This window comes from Canis aureus, chromosome 26 (assembly GCF_053574225.1).
Source record: "Canis aureus isolate CA01 chromosome 26, VMU_Caureus_v.1.0, whole genome shotgun sequence".
In the NCBI taxonomy this organism is placed as follows: domain Eukaryota; kingdom Metazoa; phylum Chordata; class Mammalia; order Carnivora; family Canidae; genus Canis; species Canis aureus.
The window spans coordinates 35,531,854-35,557,809 of record NC_135636.1 but is presented as its reverse complement, the minus strand read 5'-3'; the positions used below and the strand labels follow the sequence as shown (position 1 = coordinate 35,557,809).

General features: G+C 50.7%; 1 protein-coding gene across 13 annotated transcripts in view; it reads left to right on the top strand.

The window, feature by feature from the left end:
- PTPRT (protein tyrosine phosphatase receptor type T) overlaps window positions 1-25,956 on the top strand; it is a 1,037,422-nt gene that overhangs the window by 974,009 nt on the left and 37,457 nt on the right. For 8 of the 13 annotated variants that reach the window (XM_077873196.1, XM_077873206.1, XM_077873204.1 and 5 more), the window contains 8 exons: window positions 2,437-2,473; window positions 3,864-3,961; window positions 7,055-7,171; window positions 11,403-11,557; window positions 15,107-15,242; window positions 17,348-17,497; window positions 18,787-18,960; window positions 22,620-22,751. In XM_077873196.1, the coding sequence (XP_077729322.1) occupies window positions 2,437-2,473; window positions 3,864-3,961; window positions 7,055-7,171; window positions 11,403-11,557; window positions 15,107-15,242; window positions 17,348-17,497; window positions 18,787-18,960; window positions 22,620-22,751 (999 nt within the window). Of the gene's footprint in view, window positions 1-2,436; window positions 2,474-3,863; window positions 3,962-6,271; window positions 6,332-7,054; window positions 7,172-11,402; window positions 11,558-15,106; window positions 15,243-17,347; window positions 17,498-18,786; window positions 18,961-22,619; window positions 22,752-25,956 lie in introns of all 13 variants that reach the window. The other 5 variants (XM_077873195.1, XM_077873193.1, XM_077873200.1 and 2 more) reach the window with 1 other exon arrangement.

Below are 25,956 nucleotides of genomic sequence, written 5' to 3'. Positions count from 1 at the left end.
CCAGAGCCTAATTCCTCCTTCAAACCTGGGAAACCCTAACCATCTTGACTTGAAGGAACAGATAGCTTCTGGTCCCTCTTACCTCCCTTCCTACTTCTCTTATCTCAAAGAGGGGCTCAGTTTTCTGGTAGAAGCAGAGCAATGAGGAGGAAAGGGCTTCTGAGCTTGCCATCTCCCAAGTGGCCAACAAGGACACTTAGTCACAGTAGGCACCCAATAAATATTTGCCAGATAACTGATAAAATAATATAAAGTCATATATGTTAAGTCTTAGAATAGTGCCTGGCACAGAGTAACTGCCCTATAATCCAAACAGCAACACTGTATGTATATAAGTACCCTCATTTGATGGCAAAAAATCAATTGAGGCATAAGAAGGTTAAGTACTTGCTTGAGACCACACAGTTCATAAAGGTCAGAGCCAGGATTCAGACCCCGGCAATTGGGTCTAGAGCCACTCATTCACAGGACATTTGCTCTGAGTCTTACACTGTGCTAGGCTCTATGGGAAAAAAATTAATATTTATTTACTTTAGGGAGAGGGTGAGCATAAGCAGGAGGAGCAAAGGGAGAGGGAGAGAGAATCTCAAGCAGACTGCATGCTGAGCGCAGATCCCAACGCAACATGGGGCTCTAGTCATGACCCTGAGATCATGACTTAACTCAAAACCAAGAACCAGATGCTCACTGGACTGTGCCACCCAGTTGCCCCTCTATGGAAACATTTTTTTATTTTTTAATTTTATTTATTTATTTATTTATTTATTTATTTATTTATTTATTTATGAAACATTTTTTTAAACTTAGGAGGCAGTGTTTGTCCTCAAGAAGCTGATAACTTCATTAAGGAGCTAGGACCACTCAAATGAAGACTTTAGGGGCACTGATGATTCCTAGTGACTGTGGTTAGCCTGCCAGTTCTGGCCACGCCACCGGCCCTGGGTTGGTGCTGACAGTGAACTCTGGCATCTCTAGAGTATGCCCAGCAATCGAAAGGTACCTACTAAGTATTTCTGGAGCAAGGGGAAGACCAAGGTAGAGAAATACACAGGGGACTCAAAACCCTGTCTTTGAATCAGAAAGTGGATCCAGGACTTCAGGGATGCCACGTCTGTTTCACCATAAACCATACAGATGGCAATTCTGGCTCGTTTCCCAAGTGAGAGGACCTTGAGGCAGCTCATCTACCCCGACGGGACAGAAAGACTGATCACCAGAATTTGAGACAAAACTAGGTATTCATCTAACATTAGGGCTCGTTCTCTCCTGAGAGAGAACCATGAAGGAGAGTGGATTTCAGGGCTCTCGCTAACCTCTCCACCAGCAGGCTCCATTACTGGCATCTCTAGTTTGAAAATGTATAGATCCATCCATTCGTTCATTCGCTCATGTATTCATTCACATATTATGTTCAGTGGTATGTACTAAATGCAAATCATTGTCCAAAACTTGAACTCTACCCAGTACGATATAATTCCTCTCTGGAGCTAGAAAAGGGATCCTGTATCATCGTACCCAGGCAAAAGAGAAGGCTGTCTTCAACCTCTTCATTCCCCAATGATTAGGGTTATGGAGCACAGAGCAACCCCACAGCAGAGCACGGTGGGGCCTCCTGGGACAGCGAAATGTACAGGGATATCAGAAACTGGTCTCCAACTCAGAAAGTAGTCTCACCTGCCCCTAGGTCACACCTGTACGGGGCCCTCCTGGTGAATGGGACTTCCAGTCCCAAGCCCAGCCCTATGGCACAGAGAAGCACGGTGGTATTCTTTCTGATTTTTTTTTCTAATTATTACTCATGGAAGGGGCCAACAATGCAGTTGTTTTCTTCTATCAGGTCCTCTATAGAGACTCACACAGTGTTCCACACACAATTATACTTAGGGAAGACTTTTTGTCAGTAACGCCCACGTTCCTTCTCTACCTCTTTCTGGGTACATGGGCATAAGTAAGAGCCACTCAGTTTTGCCTCCAAGGCAAGCCTTATATGGGCCCCTCCCAAGTAACTAACAGCTAACATTTAGTGATTTATATATTTATTTATAATAGCTAACATTTAGTGATTTTTTAAAAAGATTTTATTAATTTATTTATGAGAGACAGAGAGAGAGGTAGAGACATAGGCAGAGGGAGAAGCAGCCTCCCCGTGGGACTAGATCCCAGGATCCTAGGATCACAACAGAGCCAAAGGCAGACGCTCAACCACTGAGCCACCCAGGAACCCCACATTTAGTGATTTAATAAGCGCTTTACCTGCATTATCTTATGTAATTTTTGCCACTTCTCTGGGAAGTGCCTGATGCGATTCTCATTTTAAGCCTGTGAGTAAAGCCTGTCTTGGAAGGGATGACTATTAATACTCTGGTGTTTTCAAGCTTTGACTGGAGGCCCTTCACCGTGCTTCTCTGTTCACCATGCTTCTCTCCTGTCATGCAGGGATACCATCGACCTCGGCACTACATTGCAACTCAGGGTAAGTCCGCTCCTTTTCCTTGAAAGGGTCCTCATGCTTTACTGGAAGAGAGAAATGGGTTTCTGCCAGCAAAGAAGTCACACAGGAGTAGGCTGGAGAGCCTCCAGGGATCCCTGGGAGCATCCATTTGTTTGTGTGGGAAGGAAAGAGGTGACAAATTCAGCTCTAGGGGGAGGGACATGAGTGAGAGATAAAGGAGGTGGCGCTAGGAAAGGGTCATAGACAGGGCAAGACCAGAAGCCCCAGCCTCGGGCAGGTGCCAACAGTATCCACCATCCAGAACTGGAACTGATGGTGTCTTATCTCCTTGATGAGCATGTGCCTAGGAGAGAGAACTAGTCAGCCATTCTAGAAAACAACTTGGCAGTACACTATCAGAGGTTTAAAAAAGGACCCTACCTCCCAAACCCTTTGGAGAGGAAATCCTGAGGATAATTATATCTGTGGACAGTGACATATATAAAGATACTCTTCACCGTGTTATCTGCAATAGGAAAAAAAGTGAAAAATCTTAAATGCCTAACAGTTGGTAGATTGCTTCAATAAAGTGCGATGCTTCTATATTATAGAAAATCATGCAGTGAACATGTATCATGCTTGGTTAAGGATTTTTAGGAGCATGCAAAAATGCATTTAATAATGATACATGTAAAAATGCATATAGTAATTCACTTATTATAGCAAATACATAAGTACCTATATATACACAGAAAAATGCTATGTAGATTTTTATATCAAACACATGTATTACTGTTGTAATTGGAAAAGCGATGAAGGCCCAGGACATTGAAAGAGAAATTTTCAAGGAAATTGCTTTGGACTCTCAGATCCTATCTCGCTTTCCTCGTCCATGTCTTTTTCCCTCCCTCCCTCCCACGTGGGCTCCAGAGGAATGCTCCTTGTGTCTTTCAAGCTCAAAATTGGGCCTCTAACTCTTTATAGTATGAGCATCGGGTGCCTGGCAGCATTAGGTCCTCTTCGCCCCCTGCAACCCCAATTTCCTCCCTGTCTCTCACTGAGGTTTCAGAGCTGGATTTGTATGAAAACTCCCTTAAGTTATATCATTAACTCATAATATAGTCCCTACAAGGTGATGAGTGGGAAGCCAAGTAGGGGCTGAGGGGCAGCACCTGAGCAGGACGCCAGCAGAGGGAGGAGGAAGAGCTGTTGACGTTTGCAGTGGATGCCGCAGACCATGCTAGTTTGGAATGCCCCTTTTCTTTTCCACACTGTGGCCCCAGTCTCAGCGACTCAGGTGTCCCAGCAAGGATCATCTGGCCTCACTCTCGCTCACCTGTGCTGAGCATGGACTGACCCACCAGGAGGGGCGGCCTCTCGGCTGCCTCCTTGCACGTGTGGTCTTTGACCCTGTCACCTTCTCTGTCGGCAGGTCCAATGCAAGAGACTGTCAAGGACTTTTGGAGAATGATCTGGCAGGAGAACTCAGCCAGCATCGTCATGGTCACAAACCTCGTGGAAGTGGGCAGGGTAAGCCCCTCCCGCAGTTACCCGGACAGAGGTTGCTGGCACTGCCCTCCAGAGCACCTCTCTGCTCTGTGCCCCGTGCCCCCGGGGGTCTAGCAGCTCACCCTCACAACAGCCTGCGTGGGAGAAATCCTCAGCCCTCTTCCCATTTGAGGAGTACGGCCTTTCCCTCCAAGTCATCCCTTCCTCCTCCCTCGCTCCGCTCCGTTGATGACGTCATCTCATGCCCTTTGGGGAAATTAAAGCCATATAGACATGAACTCTCATCTTCACACCCCAAAGCCACAGTCCTACTTGCATCTGCAATCATCTTCTCATTCTTCCCCTCTGTTATCAGGGCAAACCATAAAAAAAATTAAAATTAAAGAAAAAGGCCATTTTTGTTGACCCAAACGGTAAAATATCTGCTGTTTCTAACGTAGCTCAGCCTCATTCGATAGAGGAAGTGACTCTTGCCCTTTCCAAGGCAATCCCAGTGCCTTGAATCACAGATCCTACTCAAGAATTTTCTCATTTGAAAAGTAACTCTTTTTCCTGTTGCTAGATTATTCCCCGGGACATAGAAATGTCCTGAATACCTTCCTCCTGAAAATATAAAACAAGCCAACAAAAAGGATTCTCTTGTCCCTACCTTTCTGCCAGACTCTAAAGACTCACATACAGGCTCTGTTTCTCCACTCTCGTTCTCTTCTTTCCTCTCCAACGTAACTACTCCCTCCATCCCACCCATGTGATATGGTCAACATCACCAGCATCCTTCATGTTGACAAATCCAAAAGCCACTTCTTTCTTCCCATCGAACTCAGCCTCTCAGAGCATCCACCCTTTGTTCCCTTACCTCTAAACCTCAATATTCCTCAGGGCTCAGGCCTTGGTCTCCTGCTCTGCTCTATCTCGACTTTCTCCTATGTCATCTTTAGCTACTCCTAGGGCTTGGAAGTGGGACTGCTATTCCCAGCTTGCTTTTGCTGACTCGGTAAACTGTGGCATGTGGGCGGGCGGGCTGCTGGGTCGAAAGATAGGGTGCCAAACACTAGAATGAAGAGGGCCTCTCCTCTACTTACCATATGAACTAACTGAAGAGTGGGCAGGTAAGTTTTTGTTTTGGCAAAGAACCAGATAGTCCATTAAAGTAAAGAGTCTCGGCCTCCAAGATGATGGGAAAGAGAGAATCATAAGCCAGGAAAGGGATGTGTACATCTCGTGACCTCATAGGGTTCTGGGACCAGGAGAGACTTGATCCTCGAGCCCACTCTCACCTCGTCCCCTCCCCAGTTTTACAGATGAGGAAACAAGCCCAAAGGGCTGGAGTAACTGTCCTTTAGTCTCTCAGCCAGAGCCTGGCCACAATCTCTGCCTCTTAATTCTTGTGCTAGTGTCATGACCCCTCCATTCACAGCTACTTCCCAAGGACCTAGGCCTGCAGAGCAGCTGCTGGGGACAAACAGGCTAGGCTAGGATTTAAGAATTCAGAGGCAAATTCCAGCCTATAGTATAGCCTATCCCATATTGGAGACAGATTCCCTTGATGGATAGATGATGAATCTAATTTGGATTTGGAGAGGGATCAGGAGAGCAATATCTTGATGGAAATCCCGCTAGGAGCCAAGCACTATGCCAGACGCCTACGATGCAGTTTAATATTCATTTTCATTCCCGACAACTACAAGAGGGAGGCAGTGTTTCTGGTAATTATTCAGGTGGCCTGGCTTTGCATCCTGGCTCCATCCCTTCCTGACCTTGGACAACCTTCTTAGGCCCTCAACACTTCTGATTCCTCATCTGTAAAGTGGGGTAATAATCACATCTGTGTAAGGTTGTAGCGATAAGCGATTAAAATAATACATGTAAGGAACTCATAGACCACTTAGGAAGCAGTGTGAGACATAGTAAGCTGTCAGTAAGGGTTAGCTATCATTATTAATAGGAAGTTGACCCTCAGATTTCAGCACTTTCTGGAAACTACACAGCTGCTGAGTGTTAGAACCAAGCAACGCATCCGTTTGCCTGCAAAGCCTGTTGCGCTATGCCAGCGTTTCCCTAAGTGGGTTCCATGGGATGCTAGTCTGCAGGATACCTAGTGAGAAGAGGGTTCCATGGTTAAATACGTTTGGGAAATGCTGTGCCCTCTTTGCCCCTCTCGGAGAGTCGAACACACACTAGCGTTAGCACGTTCAACGAGCTGAGGAGTCTTGTAGCAGAGCGGCCTGTTTAACTTTGTTTAATCCAGCATTTCCCAAACTCATTTGACCACAAAACCTTTTTTTGTTTGTTTTTTTTGTTTCTTGTTTTTTTTTACCTAACACCTATTAGCACCCAGCGGAACACACTGTGGGAAATGCCACTCTAGGCCGCGCGGCGTCCCCCGGAATGGTAATGCTTTTGTTCTTTTTAGGGGAAAACAGTGATCTCTTTTTCCTCCCGCGGAGTGTGATGTAGAGTCCAATGTGGGACTGGCTTGTCGCTTAGCATCTGCACCCACCGCCCGGGCAGAGAGCCTTGTGCAAAGTCTTCCCTTTGAGTCCCGCTCCTTGCATCCTTCTCCCAACTGAGAACCTTTCTCCTTCCAGCCCCTAGTTACCACCTCTGAATAGTAATGGCCCTCTCCCCACCACTTCTGCTTCCACGCCCTCGCTGCTTCCCACCTTTTATTCTCATCTCTGCACTGCTGACGCCGCCCAGCTGCCCCACCCGATCTAGCAGAAAGAGGGCTCAGCCAGAGGTAGGAAACTGGCCAAGTGACCTTGGACCAGGTACCAGACCTCCAAACTCGAGCATTGTTTCCATCTGTAAGTGGGGTAACGCCACCTGCCTATCTCACACCTTGATCGATTCGATCACCTAGTGTGATAATGGACTTGGAAATTTTAAGGAGCTCTGCAAAAGAAGGTACTACCATTATCCTCACGGCTCCAGTTCCTTTGGGAGAGAGCGTGGCCCCTGTGCAGTTTGCTAGTCCCTGGCCAGCTGAGAGCCCCTTGGACCGAAATGCCACCAAAATCGCCCTTGGGTTTATCTGAACAGGAAGGCCAGACAAGGCGGCTGCTCACACTCAGCCACCCACTCATCCATCCTTGTCCCTGTCTTTCCTCACAGGTGAAGTGTGTACGGTACTGGCCGGATGACACAGAGGTCTATGGAGACATCAAAGTCAGCCTGATTGAGACAGAGCCCCTAGCAGAATATGTCATACGCACCTTCACAGTCCAGAAGGTAAGCTTCCCAGTGGCTGTGGGCAGCCTGTCCACTGGGCAAGCCGACTTGTTTGTTCATTCGGGTCATATGCTGAATGAGGGTCTGCTCTGTGCCCACCCTGTGCTTGGCACCAGGGACGGATCAGCAGTCCAGTTGGATGTAGATCCTGCTCCACAGGATTCCCCCTTCTAGTGAGAGGGGCAAACAGAATTCAACAGACAGATAAATGGACTGATGCCATATGGTGATGAAAGCCATGGAAAAAAAGCTGCCACGAGTGGAGACAGGAAGACGAGGCAGTCAGAGAGGGCTTCCTGGAGGAGGAGGCACTTAGGCAGACGATGAAGGATGAGAAGGAGCTGGCTGAGGGGAGAGGAACACTATGCCAGGGCAGAAAGAAAGAAGCACACAGAGTCAAGGGGAAAGAAGATTTCAACATGTTCTAGGCCTGTGGGTTTTCAACTGGTGGTGATTTTGTTCCCTAGGGGAAGTTGGGCAATGTCTAGGGACAGTTTTGGTTTTCAAACCTGAGGAAGGAGGGGTGTTGCTGGCATCTGTGGATGGAGGCCAGCGATGCTGATGAATCTCTGCAATGCACAGGATACCCCAGCCCCCCAAAACAGAGGATTACCTGGCCCAAAATGTCAGTGATGTTGGGATTGAGAAATACTGGTCTAGACATTGAAAGGAGGCTGGGCTGGCAGGAGCTAGATGTGCAAGAGCGAGATTGCAAGTCAGATTTATCACTTAATTCCTATTATAACATTATAGCTAACATTTATTGAGCAATTACTAAAACAGGTGCTTTTCAAAGTGCTTCTCATGCATGAACTCATTCAAATCCAACAACCTCTTGAGGGAGGTACTATTATTACTCCCATCTTATAGGTGAAGAAAATTAGGCACAGAGCATGCGGGTCAGTTGTCCACAGTTGCCCAACTGCAAGCTGGCTGAACCACATTCCCTCCTCTGCCCCTGACTTGAAGCTCACTGCCCCTTCTACTAGTCCACACTGGCCATTTTTTGAAGCATCTGCACTAATGGACCAAGTGGCCACAGACCCGAGGATGCAGAAGCAGTGGGGGTTCACTGCTCTGAGAGCTGTGCTGTTGGGGTTCAGACAAATCCTTGTAAGGACCGAAGCAGGCGTATGCATGGTACCCTACCTGCACGCATGGCTGACAGATGACATGCTGCTCCTGGAAGCTCCCCCTCCAAGCCCCGTGCTCCTAAAAGCCTGTATCTGTGGACTCAGGTGAGGAGCCAGGAGGGAAGGGCACTTCCCTGTGACAAGGAGGAAGGAACAGGTATATCAACATGGCCTTAGGTTGGGTTCCTTAGAAGCAGAGCCTGAGATGAGGATTTGGGTGCATATGGTGTATCCAGGGACCACTCTCAAGAGAAACTTGTAAGAGAGAGAGAGGGAAACAGGAGAGGGAAGGTCAGGGGGGCCTGAGCGAGGACAGAGTCTTCAGCAGAGTCTAACCTAGGCCTGATCCACGGGAGCTGCCAGGGCATGGCCTGCACCACAGAGTTGGCCTCCTTGCCTTAATCCACCCACTGACTGTGGACCAGCCCCTGAGAGGTCCCCTGCAGTGCAGGTTGGGTCCTGCCAGCTGAGGGCCCTTCTCCAGAGAAAGGGAAGTCACCAGCAGCCAGGACTCCTACAGCCAAGGCCTAGGAACACAGGCTGAGGCAGAGGACCTAGCGGGGCCCCCATCTCATCTGGCACATCCACAGTTAGTGTCAGGAGTGAGATGAGTAGCAGGGACTCCTGAGCTGGGAAGCCTTGGAGATGGTAGGCAGGTGCTCAGCAAACACTGCCTGGGGCTTTAGCTCTAAAATCACTTGCTGAGCTGGGGACTCAGAAAGATGTGTCTGCCCTTGAAGAGAGCGCAGTCCCATGGGGAGAGAGGACCCCTGACATGTGACCACAGGGGAGGTGGTGAGGGCTCGAGCCTGGGCTGCCTGGGGCTGAATTGACCTGGAGAATGGAATGAAAAACTGAGTGTTCCTGAAGCTGCTTCCTCTTCTCCTATTTCAGCTCATCCATCAGGGCGGCCATCTAGCCTTTGCATGCTCAGGCCTGGACTGCCTCAGCCTCCTGTGGGGTTCTCTGCCCCTAGTCTCGCCCCATTTTAGTTTGTGTTTCTGGGAAGCCGAGCCTGAGGCAGGGCTTTGGGTGCCCTAGCCGAAGCATTGAGGAAGAGCTCTGAGAAGGCGGGGGTGGAGGGGAGGAGGGTCAGGGCAGTGGAAGGAGCCAAGCCAGGGCGTGCTCTCAGCCCGAGACCAGAGTCAGCTGGATCCCCCAGGAGCTCTGGGGCATGAACCCCACCACACAGTTGATCCTGTCCGGAGGCACAGGGGCTTCTGTTCCTCCATGAGGGTCAACGTCCTGGTGTGCCCAGGACCATCCTGGCTTTGGCACCAAAAATCCCCCTTCCCAGGAAATCCCTCAGCCCTGGGCAGACTCACTAAGTCCGCTGGTCACTCTGCTGTCCTGTCAGCTGCTGAATGCCAGCTGCCCGTCCCCCTAGACTCCCAGAGGAAGGGGCTCCTGGTCGGTTGGGCAATTCTCTGATGGAAGAGGTAGCTATGGGTGTCTGCAGCCAAGACTCAGAAGAGCTGGGTATGAAACCCTGGCCCAGGAAAGGGAATCTGGGAGGGGAGGCAGCACCAGTACTCTCTGCACTGCCCCCCAACACACCCACTCACCTCCATGCTCCTGTAGCAGCCGGTACAATCCTGACCATGCACTTCCCCTCTGTGCAATCACCTGGGCAACCGCCCCATAGCTCCCTAATCAAGGCCTTCCAGGATCCAACACGCCCAGCCTCCCACCCCCGTCCCTCTGTCTACCCTTGCTTGTCTTCCATTCTGTCCTGGGGGTGCCCTGTGTGTGAGAGTCCATGCACGTGCTGTCCCCATCTCCTTGCCTGTGCTGCCTCTCTGCCTAGGAGTCCCGCCGACTCTTCCACTGGGCAACAGTCAGGCATCAGTGTCTCGTAGTGATGAGCAGTGCAGACCGTGGGGTCCAACAGCCAGGGTCCAGACTGGGTGACAGCTGACTAGTTGTGTGACCTGGCTGCATTCCTTAACCTGGCTTACCCTCAATTTCCTCATCCATACAACAGAGTTAACAGTGTAAGGACTGAGATGAGGATCAAATGAGTTAATACATTGAAAGGTTCAGAAGAGTAACAGGCACGCAGTCTGTGCTTGATAAATGTTAGCTGTTATTTTCACTATTAATGTATTTGAAGCCTCAGGTCACACATCACCTCCTCCAGGAAGCCTTCTCTGATTTCTCCTTCCCCAGATGGGATTACCTGACACTCCTTTAAGCACTTCAGTGGGACTATCCACTTAGGAGTGTGCCTCTCCAGCTAGACCATGAGCTGTTCCAGGGACAGGGACTGTGGCTTTTGTTTCTGCCTTCACAGTGCCTAACACAAGGGTTGGCACTATAGAGAACCCTTGGTGAATATTCCTTAGCTGAAAGAATAATCAAACACTCTTCCTATTCAGTGCTCTCTACATATCTGCAGGAGATTGCAAGGTAGGAGAAAGTAGGTGAGGACACAGGCTCCGAGGTGACACCTGACACTGTAGGGACTGGTCAGAGACATGCTCTTAGCCTGGAGGGTGTCTCTGAATGGTGAGAGGGGAAGGGGAAGCAACCGGAGCCCCAGGCCCCACTGCTCCCATCAGTCAGAGAAGCTCTGCTTTTATTTGTTTCCTATCTTATAATTCTAAATAAGAATCTAATGAATCAAGGAGTTTGACATTTTTTTTTTTAATTTGAAAGCCCTGGAGACAGTGAGGGACCCCAGTCACTGAAAGGCCTCATGTTCCACTGGAAATGACTCGAACTCGATGTTTTGGATGAACCTTTCTCTGAGTCTGTTCTGATTATAAGTCCCTTGTCAAAAGAGAGTCCCTTGGATAAACACTGCGAGTGTGTTACAACACCCCCTTGGGGATACAGAGTGTTCCTGAGCCCACTAAAGGCTCTGAGAAGTCCTGCAGCAAAGCCACTACTAATACATTGTTGACTTCCATGGCTCCTGGATGCAGCAGATCACAGAAGTCATCCTGTGTGGCAAGCGTTGCTCACCTGGCAGGGTCCTTTCCTCCCTGGGAGCAGGGAGGCTGGTTCCTCTGTGCAGCAGGCATGCTCCCCATGGGTGCTGGACAGGCATGTGGGGAGGCAGCAGCTGGAGGAACAGAGGCCCATTCTCTCCTCAGAAAGGCTACCACGAGATCCGGGAGCTCCGCCTCTTCCACTTCACCAGCTGGCCCGACCACGGTGTCCCCTGCTACGCCACCGGCCTCCTGGGCTTCGTGCGCCAGGTCAAGTTTCTCAACCCCCCTGAGGCTGGGCCCATAGTGGTCCACTGCAGGTAAGTGACGGCCTCCAGCTCTAAACAAGGCTGCTCCTGCAGCTCTGCTCTCAGGGACAGAGACACTGTCTTTCAAGCCGCCTTCCTTCTTTGCCTTCAAGACTGCACTGCCTCTGTCCCATGCCCAGCCTAGGTCCCAAGGTTTGACAACAACAACAAAGTAATAGTAGTAATACCAGTTGGTATCATCATTGTTGCCCTGAAATAGTAAAGCCACCTAGGGCCGGGGGCTCACATTGCCTACGTCTGCTCCGGGTGCACTTTGCACACTCCCTGTGCAGCCTGGAGGGATGGGCGTTATCATCCTTCCCATTTTACAGACGAGAGCATCAAGGTGCTGCAAAGGTGGATGCTTTGCTCAGATCACACATGTGTAAATGGGCCGAGCCAGGAGTTGACAGGCTTTTCTCCAGACGTTGGCCTTTGGCTGCTTGCCAGGGCAGCAGGGCGCCTCAGTGGAAGTGTGCTTCTCTTCAGTTCTGTTATTTTAAAAATCAATTGCTGGCCTGCAGGGGCCTTAACAGAGAACATAAATGGACAGCGCCAGGCTTCACCTTATTGTGGAGAAGAGGTATTTTCAGCTCTGACCTAGAAAGTCACACGGGGAATGACAGGCACATCTTCCAGTCCCCCTAAATGGAGATGAAGTGTTGTGTCAAGGGCAGTCAGAATTGGACCAGACCTAAAGGCCAGCTGGCCTGCACACGCCTTCCTCCCAGTGTGACCTTGAGCCCAGCACAGCTCTTCAGGCCCTGCACCTTCTTACCTTATTCCCTACCTGGCGGTGTCCACCAGGGTCAGGGTCTTGGGTGAATCCAAAGAGGGACTCCACAAACTGCAGGCATCTCAGGGCCAGCCCCTTGTCACTCAGCATCCCATACAATCGGGTGGAAATTAGAGATCCCATTTCACAGATGAGGTCACTGAGGGTTAGGAGGTGATAGTCACCATCAGCCCTGGGCCCTCAAAGCATCCTGCATATATTCTCTGCTTGACAGCTCATGACAGTTCAAGGACAGCAGAACATTAGCCCCCAAACCCTGTGTCCCAGAGAACAGCCAAAGCAGGGATAGGGGAGGAAGAGAGACAATGGCACACATTTATCAGGCTCTCCTTGCACAGCAGCTCTGTCTTACCTCCGGAGCCAGTCCGCCTAATGCCCCTGGCACAGGGGTCCCTGCTCCTGGGGCTGTTCTGAAGATGAAATGTGCTGGGTAACATATATGAGGCCTGCAAGCCCTGACATATAATAAGCACTTAAAAACACTACAATTCTCTGCCTGTTTCTGGCCCCCTCCCCAGACTGTTAATGCTTTAGAGCAGAAACCATGTCTGCTTAACTTCAAATACCCACTCCCAATCCCAGCATCTAGTGCACACCAGGTGCTCAATAAATATTTGTTCAATAAAAGTAGCTACCATTTATTGAGAAATTGCTATCTATGCAGCCAGGCATAGGGCTGAGTCATTTACATGCAGTGTGTTTTTTCCGCATCATCTCATGCAGCGTACATGTGTGATGCTATCAGTGTGACATGGTGGGTCTATTTATGATCATCAGCCTCATTTTGTGGTTGAGGTTATTGAAACCCAGAAAGGTTAAGTCATTTACCCAAAGTCACACAGCTAATAAGTGGTTGAACCAGGATTTGGTTCCAGGGGTCTGACCCCAAATATCATGAGCAACTGAGCTCATATTTGGGCAGCAACTGAGCTCATTTCTCTGGGCAGAAAATACAGCTCAAGTCCTCAAGAGAACCCTACAGGGAGGCACACTGTATGGGTGGGGCTTATGGACACCAGGCAGGTGGTTCACTGCTGGTGGATCCAAGATTCAAAACCAGGTCAGGCAGGTTGTTTCCCCTTACACAGGTAGAAGGAGAGCCTTCAGGAAGACACAGATGAGTGGCTGTTTGTGCTCCCTGGGGCCCAGCCTGCTGAGTCCATTCTGGAAGAGGGAGGGGGGTGGTGGGATTAGGAGGTGGAAACGTACAAATACACATCAAACTTCACTCCATTTATACCATAAAATTTTACTAAGAACGAAGACTGCTTCCCACGGGTTTGTTTTTCAGACCATTGTGGGTGACAGGTCCCGGTGACCTGGCCTCCCTGGATTTATGGTCAGCCAGTACTGCTCTCTCCCTGCCCCATCCCTTGTCTCCCCCTAGGGGAAGCGAGATGTGAAAACACAGGCAGCACGGGCCTTCTCACTAGCCCGGCCTTCACTTCCTAAACTACGTGCATTTAAGGCCAGTGCTCTGTCACTGGTTCAGTACATGACTGGAACCCCGTGATGATCAGGGAAGGCTGTGGTCCATGGTCATGCTGAGTTCTTTCACTATTTTGTCCCCGAGCTACAATTTTCCTAAAGGAAACTATGAGAGGTCAGAATTGAGTAGGATCAGAATAAGAGTATATAGGGAAGCCTGGGTGGCTCAGTGGGTTGAGCGCCTCCCTTCGGCCCAGGGCATGATCCTGGAGTCCCACGATCAAGTCCCACATTGGGTTCCTGCATGGAGCCTGCTTCTCTCTCTGCCTATGTCTCTGCCATTCTGTGTGTGTGTGTGTGTGTGTGTGTGTGTGTGTGTGTCTCATGAATAAATAAAATCTTTAAAAAAATAAATAGGATCAGAGTATGTATACAAGACCAGGGTCTTGGGGGTGTCACCTATTGCAGCTTAAGAATGCTCCTGGCTCATGTTCCTGGGAAAACAGGTGCAAATGGAGCCAGACCTGGGGCTTGTGACATGAGACATGGGACTCACTTCTGCCTTTGGGACCACTCAGAGGATCTGGTCTCTGCCTTCCCACCTCCTTTCTGTTCCCTCACCTCTGCTTCCTTGCTTCCATCCTTTCCATCAACCTGTCTGCTGACAGAGGGACAAAGACAGAAGGGGGAATGAGGAAGACATGTTTATTAGGCATGTCCAGTGTGCCAGGCACCATGCCTTGTACAACATAGATTAACTTCGCCCACCAGAGGAGGAAACAGCCTGCGTATGTGTTGTCGAAGCATGTGTCTTATGCTGTGACTGTTATTAGGAGGGAATGTCTAAGAGCACAGACCCAAGGGCTAGATTGCTGGGGTGAAGAGTCCCACCTCCACTGCATGTCAGCTCTGTGACCTTGAGCAAGGTCCGCTTTCTGCACCTCACTTTTCTCACCTGTAAAATGGGGTGAGAAACTTCCCAACAACCCCACGAGGGAGTTTTGTAAAGCACTTAGAACAACATCTGGCGCTTTGTAAGCATTAAATAAGTCTTTACTGAACGAGTACAGCAAAAATAAGCAGGTTCTGATAAAATAGCCCCCAGGGCAAGCATAGCCCTCCCATTTTACAAAAGAGAATGCTGAGGCTCCAAGTTCATTTGCTTGCTCAGAGTTTCCCTGCAGCACCAGGCTTCAGAGGATAGTGTCTGACCTCTGCAGCCCACTGCCTCTCTGCAGGGTCCTCGGGACAGAGCTGAGGGCTTGGAGGGAGGGGCCTTCTCCCCAGGGCTGGTCATGCCTGGAGGTCCCTAACACAGACACCGTCCTCTCTCCCAGTGCTGGAGCGGGGAGGACCGGCTGCTTCATCGCCATCGACACCATGCTCGACATGGCCGAGAACGAAGGGGTGGTGGACATCTTCAACTGTGTGCGCGAGCTCCGGGCCCAGAGGGTCAACCTGGTGCAGACGGAGGTGAGTCCTGGGGGACTGAGCTGGCCAGCCAGCTGCAGCCCTGGCCAAGGAGAAGCAAGGTAGAACAGACACCCATGGGCGGAGGCATCCTATAGAAAGAGACGTGGGGGTGGAAGAAATGGAAGGACGGAATGTATGGCCTGCTACGAAGGTAGAAGCTAGGACACTGCTGCGAACCCTGGGGTCCCACAGTGCAAGCACTTGCACCAGTGAGGCATAGTGGTGAGTTCCCCAGCTCTGAGAGCATCCAAGTAGGAAGTGAATGGCAGCTTTCAAGGCTTCTTTGAATTGCACTCCTTCCTTGAGGGAAAGAGAAGATGGGGAAGGATTGGCATTTACTGAATTCCTACAATGTGCTGAGCATTGCTTCAGTCTCTGCATGAATGACTTAATAAAAGTATTGAGTACTTGGGCTGGGTTCTAGGGATTCCAAGAAAGATAACACATAGCCCATGCCTTGAGGGAAAAGCAGACCTTCAGGCCTCCCTCTGTCCAGGTAGAGGACCCAAGACCTGAGGGAAACGGGAGGTGTTCATCTTTATCATTGTGCCAGGCATCACGCTAGGTTCTTTATATTCAGGATATTATTTGTATTCCTCACAACAAACCTATGGGGCAGCTCCTACTAGTATCCCTGTTTTACAGATAAAGAAATACAGAAGCTAGGTCCCCAAGTCTGCACACATGTGGACAGTGCTGTGGGACTCGGGTTCATGTGACCCCAAGTCCCATGCTCTCTTCCCTGAACCATAATCTCTTGTGAGGCGGCCTTTTCTGCCTACCCCACTCCTCAGAACCATGGCTGGTTATTCTTCTAACAAACCTGTATCATCTGGTTCTAGGGAAGGCTGTGGCTGCCCAGGCCATCAGCTAGGACAGATAAGAAGCTACATCCATCATCAGTCCCGCAAAGGAAAGTTTTGGCTTTGGGCAAGGCCAGTCACAGCTGGCTCCACAGAGAATGCCCCCATTTACAAGCTTATACACGTAGGACCCTGCTGGGGGCTCTGAGCTAACTCCTGCAGGCTAGTGTCTAGACTTGGGGAGGCTGCAGTAAAGCCAAGAGGCTGCTTTATCTGTTCCCAGATTCATGCTTGCGGAGCACAGGCTCGCTGGCTGGCACTAGACACGCCTGCTGTCTGGTGGGGGAGACAGACATTCAAATCATCATGACGCATCTGGATAAGTGTTTTATGTAGAGATGGGCCAAGTTCTGCAAGAGAACGGTCACTCAACAAACATTTGTTAAGGGCCTGGGAGCAACAGCAACAGCTTCCATCTGGCGAGTTTGCAGAAAGAAGACTTTCCAGAGGGAATGAAGCGGAGGGATATAGCAAAGTGGGGGAGGAGGAGACAGGGTTCCAGAGGAAGACAACCACAGGTGCAAAGCATAGAGGTGGCAGGGGGCACAGGGGTCAGGAGCGGACCCCGAGAGGAGCTAAGGGCATGTGGCCTATATGGGAGGTGATCCCAAGACTCATTGGTTAGAAGGCAAAGAGAAGGAAAGGAAGCCAAGCCGCGTGACACCATTAAGGAGTTTTGCAAGCTGTTTAACCCTGTGGACACCTGGAGCCCAAGCCTGCTGGGAGCTCTGAGGCAGTATAGGATGTGCCCTTCTAAATATCCCACCTGAGAGAGAAGGAATTTGGGTTTTCTGTCCCAGCTGTCCAGCTGACACTGCTCTCGGGCTCCTTCCCCGAGCACTGACTCCTCAGCCCGCTGGCTCACCCTGCACCCAGCCCCAGGTGCTGCTGGGACTAGAAGAAATCCCTCGGCCTGAATCTCAGGGGCTTGCAGTAGGCTGCCTTCAAGGTGAAAGCTGAGGGGACATAGGCAGGTACCAAGAGCCCATGCTGCAACAGATCCTGAAGTCTCTGTCATCAGTGACCACACTGTTCAGTCTTACACGAGGGACAAAACCCCATCACTCAGGCAATCACTAAGAAACATGGAAACTTGGCCTTTCGGGTTTGGGGACAGGAAGCAGTGATTCTGCGGTCTAAATCCCACCCCTCCCTCACAGCCAGGGGGCTAAATTTGGACAACAAACTCCCAGGCCACTGTTCTCACCCAGAACCCCCTCTGTCCCCTCCACGGCCTGGCAGGAGCAGTACGTGTTTGTGCACGATGCCATCCTGGAAGCGTGCCTCTGCGGCAACACTGCCATCCCCGTGTGCGAGTTCCGCTCTCTCTACTACAACATCAGCAGGCTGGACCCCCAGACCAACTCCAGTCAAATCAAAGACGAGTTTCAGGTATGAGCAAGTTCTGGGCTCAATGACCCAGCCGCCTTTGGCAGCACTGCGCACATCCATGGGGTTTTCTTTGTGAGAACTGAGAAATCGAGGGTCTCCAGGGTCTGTAGCTCTCGACGGCTGCAGAATGAATTCCAGAGCATACAATGCACAGCCACGAGCAACCCTTAACCAGTCACTCAGTGACTGCTGACACTGGGTTTAACTCCGATCGGGTGTTTAAACTGAGTTCTAGTCGAGTCCCAGTTGTGGGTGGAGACAAGTTTATAAATACAGGTGTGAGTTCCTCACTCCGCCACCCCTGGAGGGCTCAGCTTTTCTTGCTGTTTCTGTACAATTGGAGGGTGTCTGTCGTAGATCCTCAGTACCCAGAGCGGGGTCTGGAGACCAGCACCATTAGATTCACCTGGGAACTCATTAGGAATATCGCATCGTGGGTCCTACCCACATCTACTGAATAAGAACTTGCAGCTGAACAAGATCTCGGGGTCATTTGTCCACACACTGAGTTTTGAGAAGCACCATCCCAGAGCTCAGCTCAGCTCAGGCATAGCAGATCTGCACCTTGCAGCCCTTGTGACCAGTACCCCCATGCTCCCTCAGACAGAGGCTTTACTGATTGGGAGAGGAGGCCAAGTGCAAAATGGGGGAAGGATGGAGGCCACAGCCGCCTTCTGCGTACACAGAGCACCTGGTCTCCTGGCCAAACAATTCAGCTCTGGCCCCACACTTGTAAGACTCACTCTGCAGAACACAGCCCTGACATTTTCCAGTCATGGAGCCTGCCCACTGGTGGTCTCTTCCATCCTGAGCAGCTTCTCCAGACATCCTTCCATCCTAAGAACTGTTTTCTCTGAGAGGAGCATTAGGGAAATCCTTTCCCTCCTTCCATGGCACTTCAAGGGATGCATAGCACTCCTTAGAGACACCCCAGCCCCACCCTCCAACTTCCTGGCTGTCCCACCCTTCACAGAAATGAGCACCTTAGCTCTAACAGTTGGCAGGTGCTGGCAGCCTGTGTCTGCTGTGTGTGGGTGTGCTGCCTCTGCAGCCTTGGCATCACAGGGGTGTCACACAGCCCCAATAGAGGCGCTCAGTGCACAGGGCATGGGGCAGCCAACAGGAGATGGAAGATTGTCACATGGGAGAGGAACAAGTGCTGGGGAGGGACTGGAGAGCCAAGCTTGGAGGATGGAGATAGGTTGGGGTAGGCGGAGTTCGAACCTCACTTGTCTCTGTTTGAAGCAACCACCTGAGCGGTGCCTACCTATCTATCTTTGTGCCTTCAGACCCTCAACATCGTGACGCCCCGCGTCCGGCCTGAGGACTGCAGCATCGGGCTCCTGCCCCGGAATCACGATAAGAACCGGAGCATGGATGTCCTGCCTCTGGACCGCTGCCTGCCCTTCCTTATCTCAGTGGATGGGGAACCCAGCAACTATGTCAATGCCGCACTGATGGACGTAAGCTGGGCCCTGGCTGGCACTCACTGGGAAGTTTCTTCAAGGTGGAGATGGCTGGAACCCAGGGCACTGACACCCCACACCACCGCCCCCAGCCAACCTCTCCCTGCTTCTGACCTTCCTGCCCCCCAAGGCTTGCTCCCACGAAGGCTCTTGCCCCAACCTATATTCTGGCTGTGTTCTTAGCTCTTTGCTCCCATAAGGCTGGAAAGAATAGACCAAGAGCTTAAAGTGCGTGTCCATGACAATATAGCACAGGCCTGTCCAGTCCCTCCTTCCTGCTGCCTTCAGTTCAGTTCAGGAAACAGTCCATATGCCAGGCCTTGGCCTGGGCTGTGGGAATGCAAGATGGTACAGACATAGGGTCTGCCCTCACGGAGCTCCCAGGCAGGTTCCCAGGTAATTCCTATGCAGAGACAGGAATGAGACTGGCAGGTAGTAGTTGCTCAGAAAGTGGTTACTGGACAAGTGATGGGATGCAGCAAAGAGAGCACAGAAGGGGACAGGCCATGTTCCTGACTGTTCCATCAGAGGCATTGTCTCCTGCTTGCTCAGCATCAAGTCTCAGCAGGGCACTCCTACTCTGACCTGGTTTAGGAGTCATGACCCTAATTAGAAGTCATGTCCTGGCCCCACTGAGTCCTTGCTCCTGACTTGTATGCTTCCCCGCTGGGTGTTCAGCTTCTTCTGGTGATCATCCCTCCACCTCCTGCATGTAGAGATGTTTGCAGCAAGAAGGAGCCATGGATCATCTGGTCTCAGGCTCCTTATGCTTTCCAGCAAAGGAAACTGAGACCAGAAAGAGAAAGAGACTTGCTTAAGGTCACCCAGAAAGCTAGTGGCAGAGCCAGAACCCAGGACTCACACTCTAGAATTCATCCTGTGGGCCTCCCCACATTTGTGCAATCCGGTGAGAGACAGACATCTCACCTCCCTAGGCTCAGGACCAATAATACCATTGCCTGATTGGAGATAAGCCTTTCCAGGTTCCCCTGCCCACCATGTCCAAGGCCATGTCCATCCAGCCCACATGGACTTCCCATCTCACCCAGAACTGGCAAGAATGTGCAGTGCTCTCCTCTGGGGTCATAGCTAACTACTACTTTGACCTCTGATCCTCCTAAAACTCTCACCAAGGGCCCTCAGTGTAGGAGGCAGGGAGGTGATGGGAGCTCAATGCCTGTCAGCTCTGTCGGGGCCTGCCCTAACGTCTCTGTCCACGGGGTGCCCACGTCCTCCATGGAAACTCTCCTATGGGTCCAGAAGCAGGAAGCCTTGCCTTGTTAAGGTCAAATAGCTCGAGGTGGAGGGAAAACCTCTGGCTTTAGCTCAGAGTCCTCCAAGATAAATGTGTACGTATATGTATGTGTGCATGCATAGGTTGTGTGTGTGTGTGAGCACATGCACTTATGTGTATGCGCATGCATGTGTGTGTGTATGTCAAGAGATGGGGCCTGGGGGTGTAGTCACACTTCCAAGTTGCTCATTGCCTTTTCTCCCACTTGTCCTAACTCCCTCTCCCTGGCTTCCTCATCTATGCAAGGATCAAACATGCTTCTGGCCTCTACTTAGTAGGTTAGATGCTGCCTGGAGCCAAATGCCTTCTGCCAAGCTCTGATGCTGATTGTGTTCTCTTTGTCCACAGGGCATTTCTCCTGTGAGCCATCACTGGGCCTTTGCCTTTCTTACAAAAAAAAAAAAAAGTCCTTATCTGTATTCCAGTTCAGTCTGTGCATTATCTGGTAACCATAGCAGCTTTGCTCCTAGCAGAAAAATATGAAGTCCTCTGGGTTAATTTTTAATGTTTCCCCTGGTAAAGGATGATGTTATCCATGAAATGGATTGCCGGCTGATCCCTGAAACCCGGCAGGAGCGCGGATCTCGAACATATTTTCAGATAAGGCTTTGTCAGGCATGCTGGCCTAATAGAGCATTTATCACAGAGACAGGGAAGAAGGAAAGAGAACGAACATTCACCGAGTGTTGGGCACCCTGTCGGGCCCTGGACTTAGTCTGACTCTTTCTGTATTTGGGCATTACTGTCCTCACTTTCCGGATAAAATACTGAGGCTCAGAGTATTTGTATGACTGTCTCCAGGTTGAGTAGTTCAGAAAGGGTGGAGCCCAGGGTCTGGATCCTGTCTTTAGAGTCTCAAAATCTTTTCCATGTCTAGAAATGGTTCAAAGACCTGCTATCTGCAGCTGGAATTTGGCTTTTGGAGAAACAAAATCTTCTACCCTCCCAGGCCCTGGCCCTTTGACCATTCAGCAGGCCAGAAGAAGGCCCTTGGAAGACAGGACACTAATGCCTACATGACATCCACAATCTCAAGGCATTTTTTTGCCACCAGGGCATTGAGAGATCACAGAACACGCAGGTGCTGTAGGTAATAAGGCTGGCAAGGTCTTTCGCCCGGGTCTTCCCCTGGTTTGCATGGGCAAGCCCCTCTTGCCTCCCCCATCTTCCTGCTGACTCGTCACTCTACTGAAAACAACTGTGTCTGCCACAGGGCCTGTCTCAAGAAGGCTTGTTAAGAACACAGGCTGTGGAACAATCTCCAGTTCCATGGACCACTAATGGAGAGGCCTCCAACCTTTCCAAACACCTTCTCACAATATACTATAATAAATAGGATCTACTCAGAACTGCTGATGTAGCCCAGACTCTCACAAGCTCTTTCCTGTGGACCTCAGTTTCCCCATCCATAACATAGGACTGGGTGTATTCATCTGTTTGCTGGACCTGTATCAGAGGTCTCGTGTGCCAGTCACAGTGCTAGTGCCAAGGATGAAGAACTAAGTCAGAGATGTTTCTGCCCTGCCACTGGGCTCACAGTCCATTCTTGTGTGCTGGTCTTTTCAAATACTAATCTCTTTCCATGTGCACAACAACCATCCCAAAATGGGAGTTGTGATTCCTATTTTTCCAGATGAGGAACCTAAGCTTGGAAAGACCCAATAACTTGCTAGGGGTTAGCACCAAAAAAAGGGAGGGGGGAGGCACTCTACAAATGATGCTTGGATGAATGGATGGTTGGATAAATGGATGGATGGATGACGACATTACCTACAAGTCAGAAAGCTGGATTTGAACCCCAGGTCTGTCTGACACTAAAACATAAGCACCCTCCACTGCCCATCATCTCACAGCACACAGTACCTGTCTCCTGACAGGCCAGCCCAGGCCTCATTCTGGCCCAGGGGCCAGAGCAAGCTTCCTGAAGTAGAAGCCTCTTTAGGAGACTCTCTGCCTTGGGCTGAGCCAACCCCTCCTCCAGCGTTGTGGGCACAGCAACACAGATATCTCTAATGTCCCAGGAGGTGCTTTGGCCAGCAAAGCAGCAAATCTGCATCCAGAATCTTTCATTTCATATTGTAATGATGATTATTTGCTGAGCTCCAAAACATAAATAATTTATTTGGATAATCCCCAGCCGAGTGACACTTTCCTAATGAAACGTCTTAGTTTAGAGGAGAATGAGTTCATTATGAGAAGGCCCTCTTTGCCACTGGGGCATCCAGAGATGAAGAACAGGTAGGTGTTTTGTGCAATCTGTTTGGCAGGTTCAGGGGCCTCTGGCAGCCATCCAAGCCTCATCACCATCAGAGCATCACTGCTGGGCGTGTCTTTTACGAGGCCTATGTTATTCCTTTGTCAGAGCCACAAGCAGCCTGCCGCCTTCGTGGTCACCCAGCACCCTCTACCCAACACCGTGGCAGACTTCTGGAGGCTGGTGTTCGACTATAACTGCTCTTCCGTGGTGATGCTGAATGAGATGGACACTGCCCAGGTAGGAGGAGCCCATCCACTTCCCAGTGCTCAGGTGCGTTCAGGCAGCCATGCCCAAGAGTTGAAGGGAGAGTGTGAGAGTCAGCATAGTGCTGCCTAGCTGGCTGCCAGCACCAAACCAGCCCATCCTGCTGCAGGTGGAGGCTGGGGGGTCTCTTGCCAGGCCCTTCCACCGCCATCCCCTACCCATGCCCTTTCACTTCCAGCGACACCCCCTGCCTGTGGGCTTTGTCCAGCCCTCCTCCCCTGTCCAGAGCCAGGTTCTGTAGCTGCATACACCAGGCACTGATTAGAATCTTGCTCTAAATCACAGTGAGCCCAGGGGCTTACAGAGCCTCCCCAGCTCTGAGCATCTCCAGCCCTGCAGGAAGCCTGATGCCTGGCCACACCCAGCCTACCCCCTCAGAGATGCAGTCCATAAGGACTGAGCCTAGAGCTTGAACCTTGCACCCTTTGCCCACTAGCCACCCTGAGGATCCTGGCTTCATCGCAGAGGGCTCTTATGTCCAGGCAGGCTTCATGCCTTCACCCCCAGGGTCTGACAGATCCAAGCATTATGTGCCTATAGCACATTTCAGTACTCAAGACATGTGTCCTGGGACAGCTTCTGGGGCTCATGACACGGCAGCCATTCCAGGGTGGAAAAAGTGGGAATGTCCTTTCAGGATTTTTGGAAAGTGGTCATTTTGCTGTCTTAAACTCAAGGTACCTCAGTGAACTCCTTTGTGCATGCTGGCCTTGTGTGGGAATAAAATAAAATGGGTCTGAACTGTGGTCTCAGCCCTGCAGGAGCTCACAGTCTTGCTACAGAGACAGATGAGCAAATTGTCCCAACCTCACGTGGCAGTGCTATAATAGAGGTCAGCCTCGAAGTGCTGTGCTGACCGAGAACAGGGAGCAATTAATTCTGCCCAGAGGGTGAGGGAAGACTTCAAAAAGAAGGTGACTTTGGCCTTGAAGAAGGCAGCAGAGGTTTGGATGATGCAGCTGAGGGAGTTGGGAAAAGGCACTCTGAGCAGAGGAAGCAGTGGGGCAGAGGCAAGGTGGTGTGAATGTGTGTGGCTTGTTTGCAGAATAGCTTGGGTTGCAGTGTGGCTGGGGCGGGGGTCTGTCTAGGAGCAGGAGATGGTGGTGAGGCTGGAAAATGCAACAGGGCCCTGGCGGCACAGGGCTGCCCATGTGGGCTACAGAGTTTGGGCCTTGGCCTGCATGCAGCATGGTAAGTGTCAGATTCTTACTTTGTAAGCATCAGAACCATTTCTTCGAATAAAGCTTTCATGCAGGCACAGTATATGAAACAGCTGTTGGTGGTGAATCACATCTTGTGGGTTGAACTCCACCCAGACTGGTCATCTGGCTCCCCTCTAGCTACCCCTTCTGGCCCCCCTGCCCCCCATGCCCCTTGGAGAATCAGGACTCTGGGTGCCCTTGTGAACCTCTGGGGGTTCCCAGGAGCACTGTGAGACAGTACTTGCTGTCGAGGGAGGAGAAACACTGCAGCGTTTAAGCCGTGGTGTGGCTGAGTTCCTATTAGAAAGCTGCATCTGGGGACCAGGGAGGAGGAGAAGCTGCAAGGAAATGTGTGAGCCAGGAGATTGAGGAGGAGGATGTTGCCAAGGTACAGAAAAGAGAGGTGGTGGTCTGAACCGAGGAGGTGGCTGGCAGGCGGGACAGCTGGGCTGGGATGTGGAATCTGGGCTTCCAGATGCAGGTGCACAGGTTTGGGGAGCAGCTGGATGCAGGAGGTGAAGGAGAAGTTGTGGATGGTGGCAGGGCCAAGGTCTGGGCAAGTCAGGCATCTGGGGATGCTCCAGCTGAGATGGGGAAGGCAGGAGGTGGCATGGAGAGGAGTCGATTAATGGGATGAAATGGAGTGCCCCGTGGGGTGTGCACGTGAGAGACAAACAGGAGAGATGCGCTCAGTCTTCAACCATATTTGTGGAATATCTGTTAGCCGCCAGGAACTATTCTAGGTGTTTGGAATGTGTTGTGAACAAGACGGAGCAAGCGAAACAGCAAATTCCCATCTCTGCTGCAACTTCTGTTCTAAAATGGAAGAGACAGTAAATAACAAATACCACCCTATAATGTACCTAATTATATGTTAGACAGTGATGAGTATATGGGAAAAAATACAAGGGCAGGGTAAGGAAGATTGGAAGGTGGGATTGGGGCATGGAATACAATTGGGATGGCGTGATTAAGGCAGGCCCTACTGAGAAGGTCATAGACTTGTGTAGTTTTGAAAGAGGAGAGAGAATGAGCCCTGTGACCATCTCTGGGAAAAGCGTCACAGGGAGATGGGACAACCCACATCCACTCCTTATGGTGGATTCGTGCCTGGCACACTTGAGGAACAGCACAGAGGCCACTATGACTGGCACAGAGTGAGTGTGGGAACAGCAGCAGGTGACACAGAGACACGGCAGGGCCAGGTCATGGAAGGTCTAAGGGGTCATAGGAAGAACTTGAGATTTTACTGTGAGAGAAGAGAGCCACCAACAGGTCTTGAGGAGAAGAGGGACATACTTTGACTTAAAAAAAAAAAAAATCCCTCTGACTACTGTGTTGGCAATAGATGATTGGTACAGGAAGGGGAGAACCTCACTTTGGGAGGGGTAGAGAAGCAGGGCTCAAGGTCATTGGCTGTAGCTTCCCCTGCCGGAGTGGGTCTTAGGTAAATGAAGATTTCTCAGCTCCAGATGTTGGTACAGCCTTTGAGAATTGATTCTCTAAATGCAAAAACATCAGGCTCAGAAGAGCCATGAGGTTGGCTGCCATATGCAGCTGGCAAGCATCCCCTAAAATCGGCAGATGAATAGAGCACTTATTGATATAAATATCATCACCGCAACAGCTGGGTGCCTTGTGAAAATAAACAATGACACAGTGTGAGCATCAGAAAAGCCGCCCTTAGCACCTGGAAGGGTGGTTCTTTGAAGTGGTATCAGCATTTGCCTGCCAGCTTGTCCGTGCCAGGACAGCTACAGCTTCCTGGCCAGCCCAGCGACACAGATGGGTCTGCCATAGGTCCTGAGCATCAGCAGAGGATCAATGCCACATCCTGTGGTTTGACCGGGGACCAAGCATAAGGGCTCGTGTTGAGGGTTGTGGCAGGACTACCTGTAAGTCGCAGCAAAATAGGGTTGAGGAGAGGCTGAGACCTCTCTGAGTGCCTTGTTTTCTTGCACTGCTGGCCAAATCAG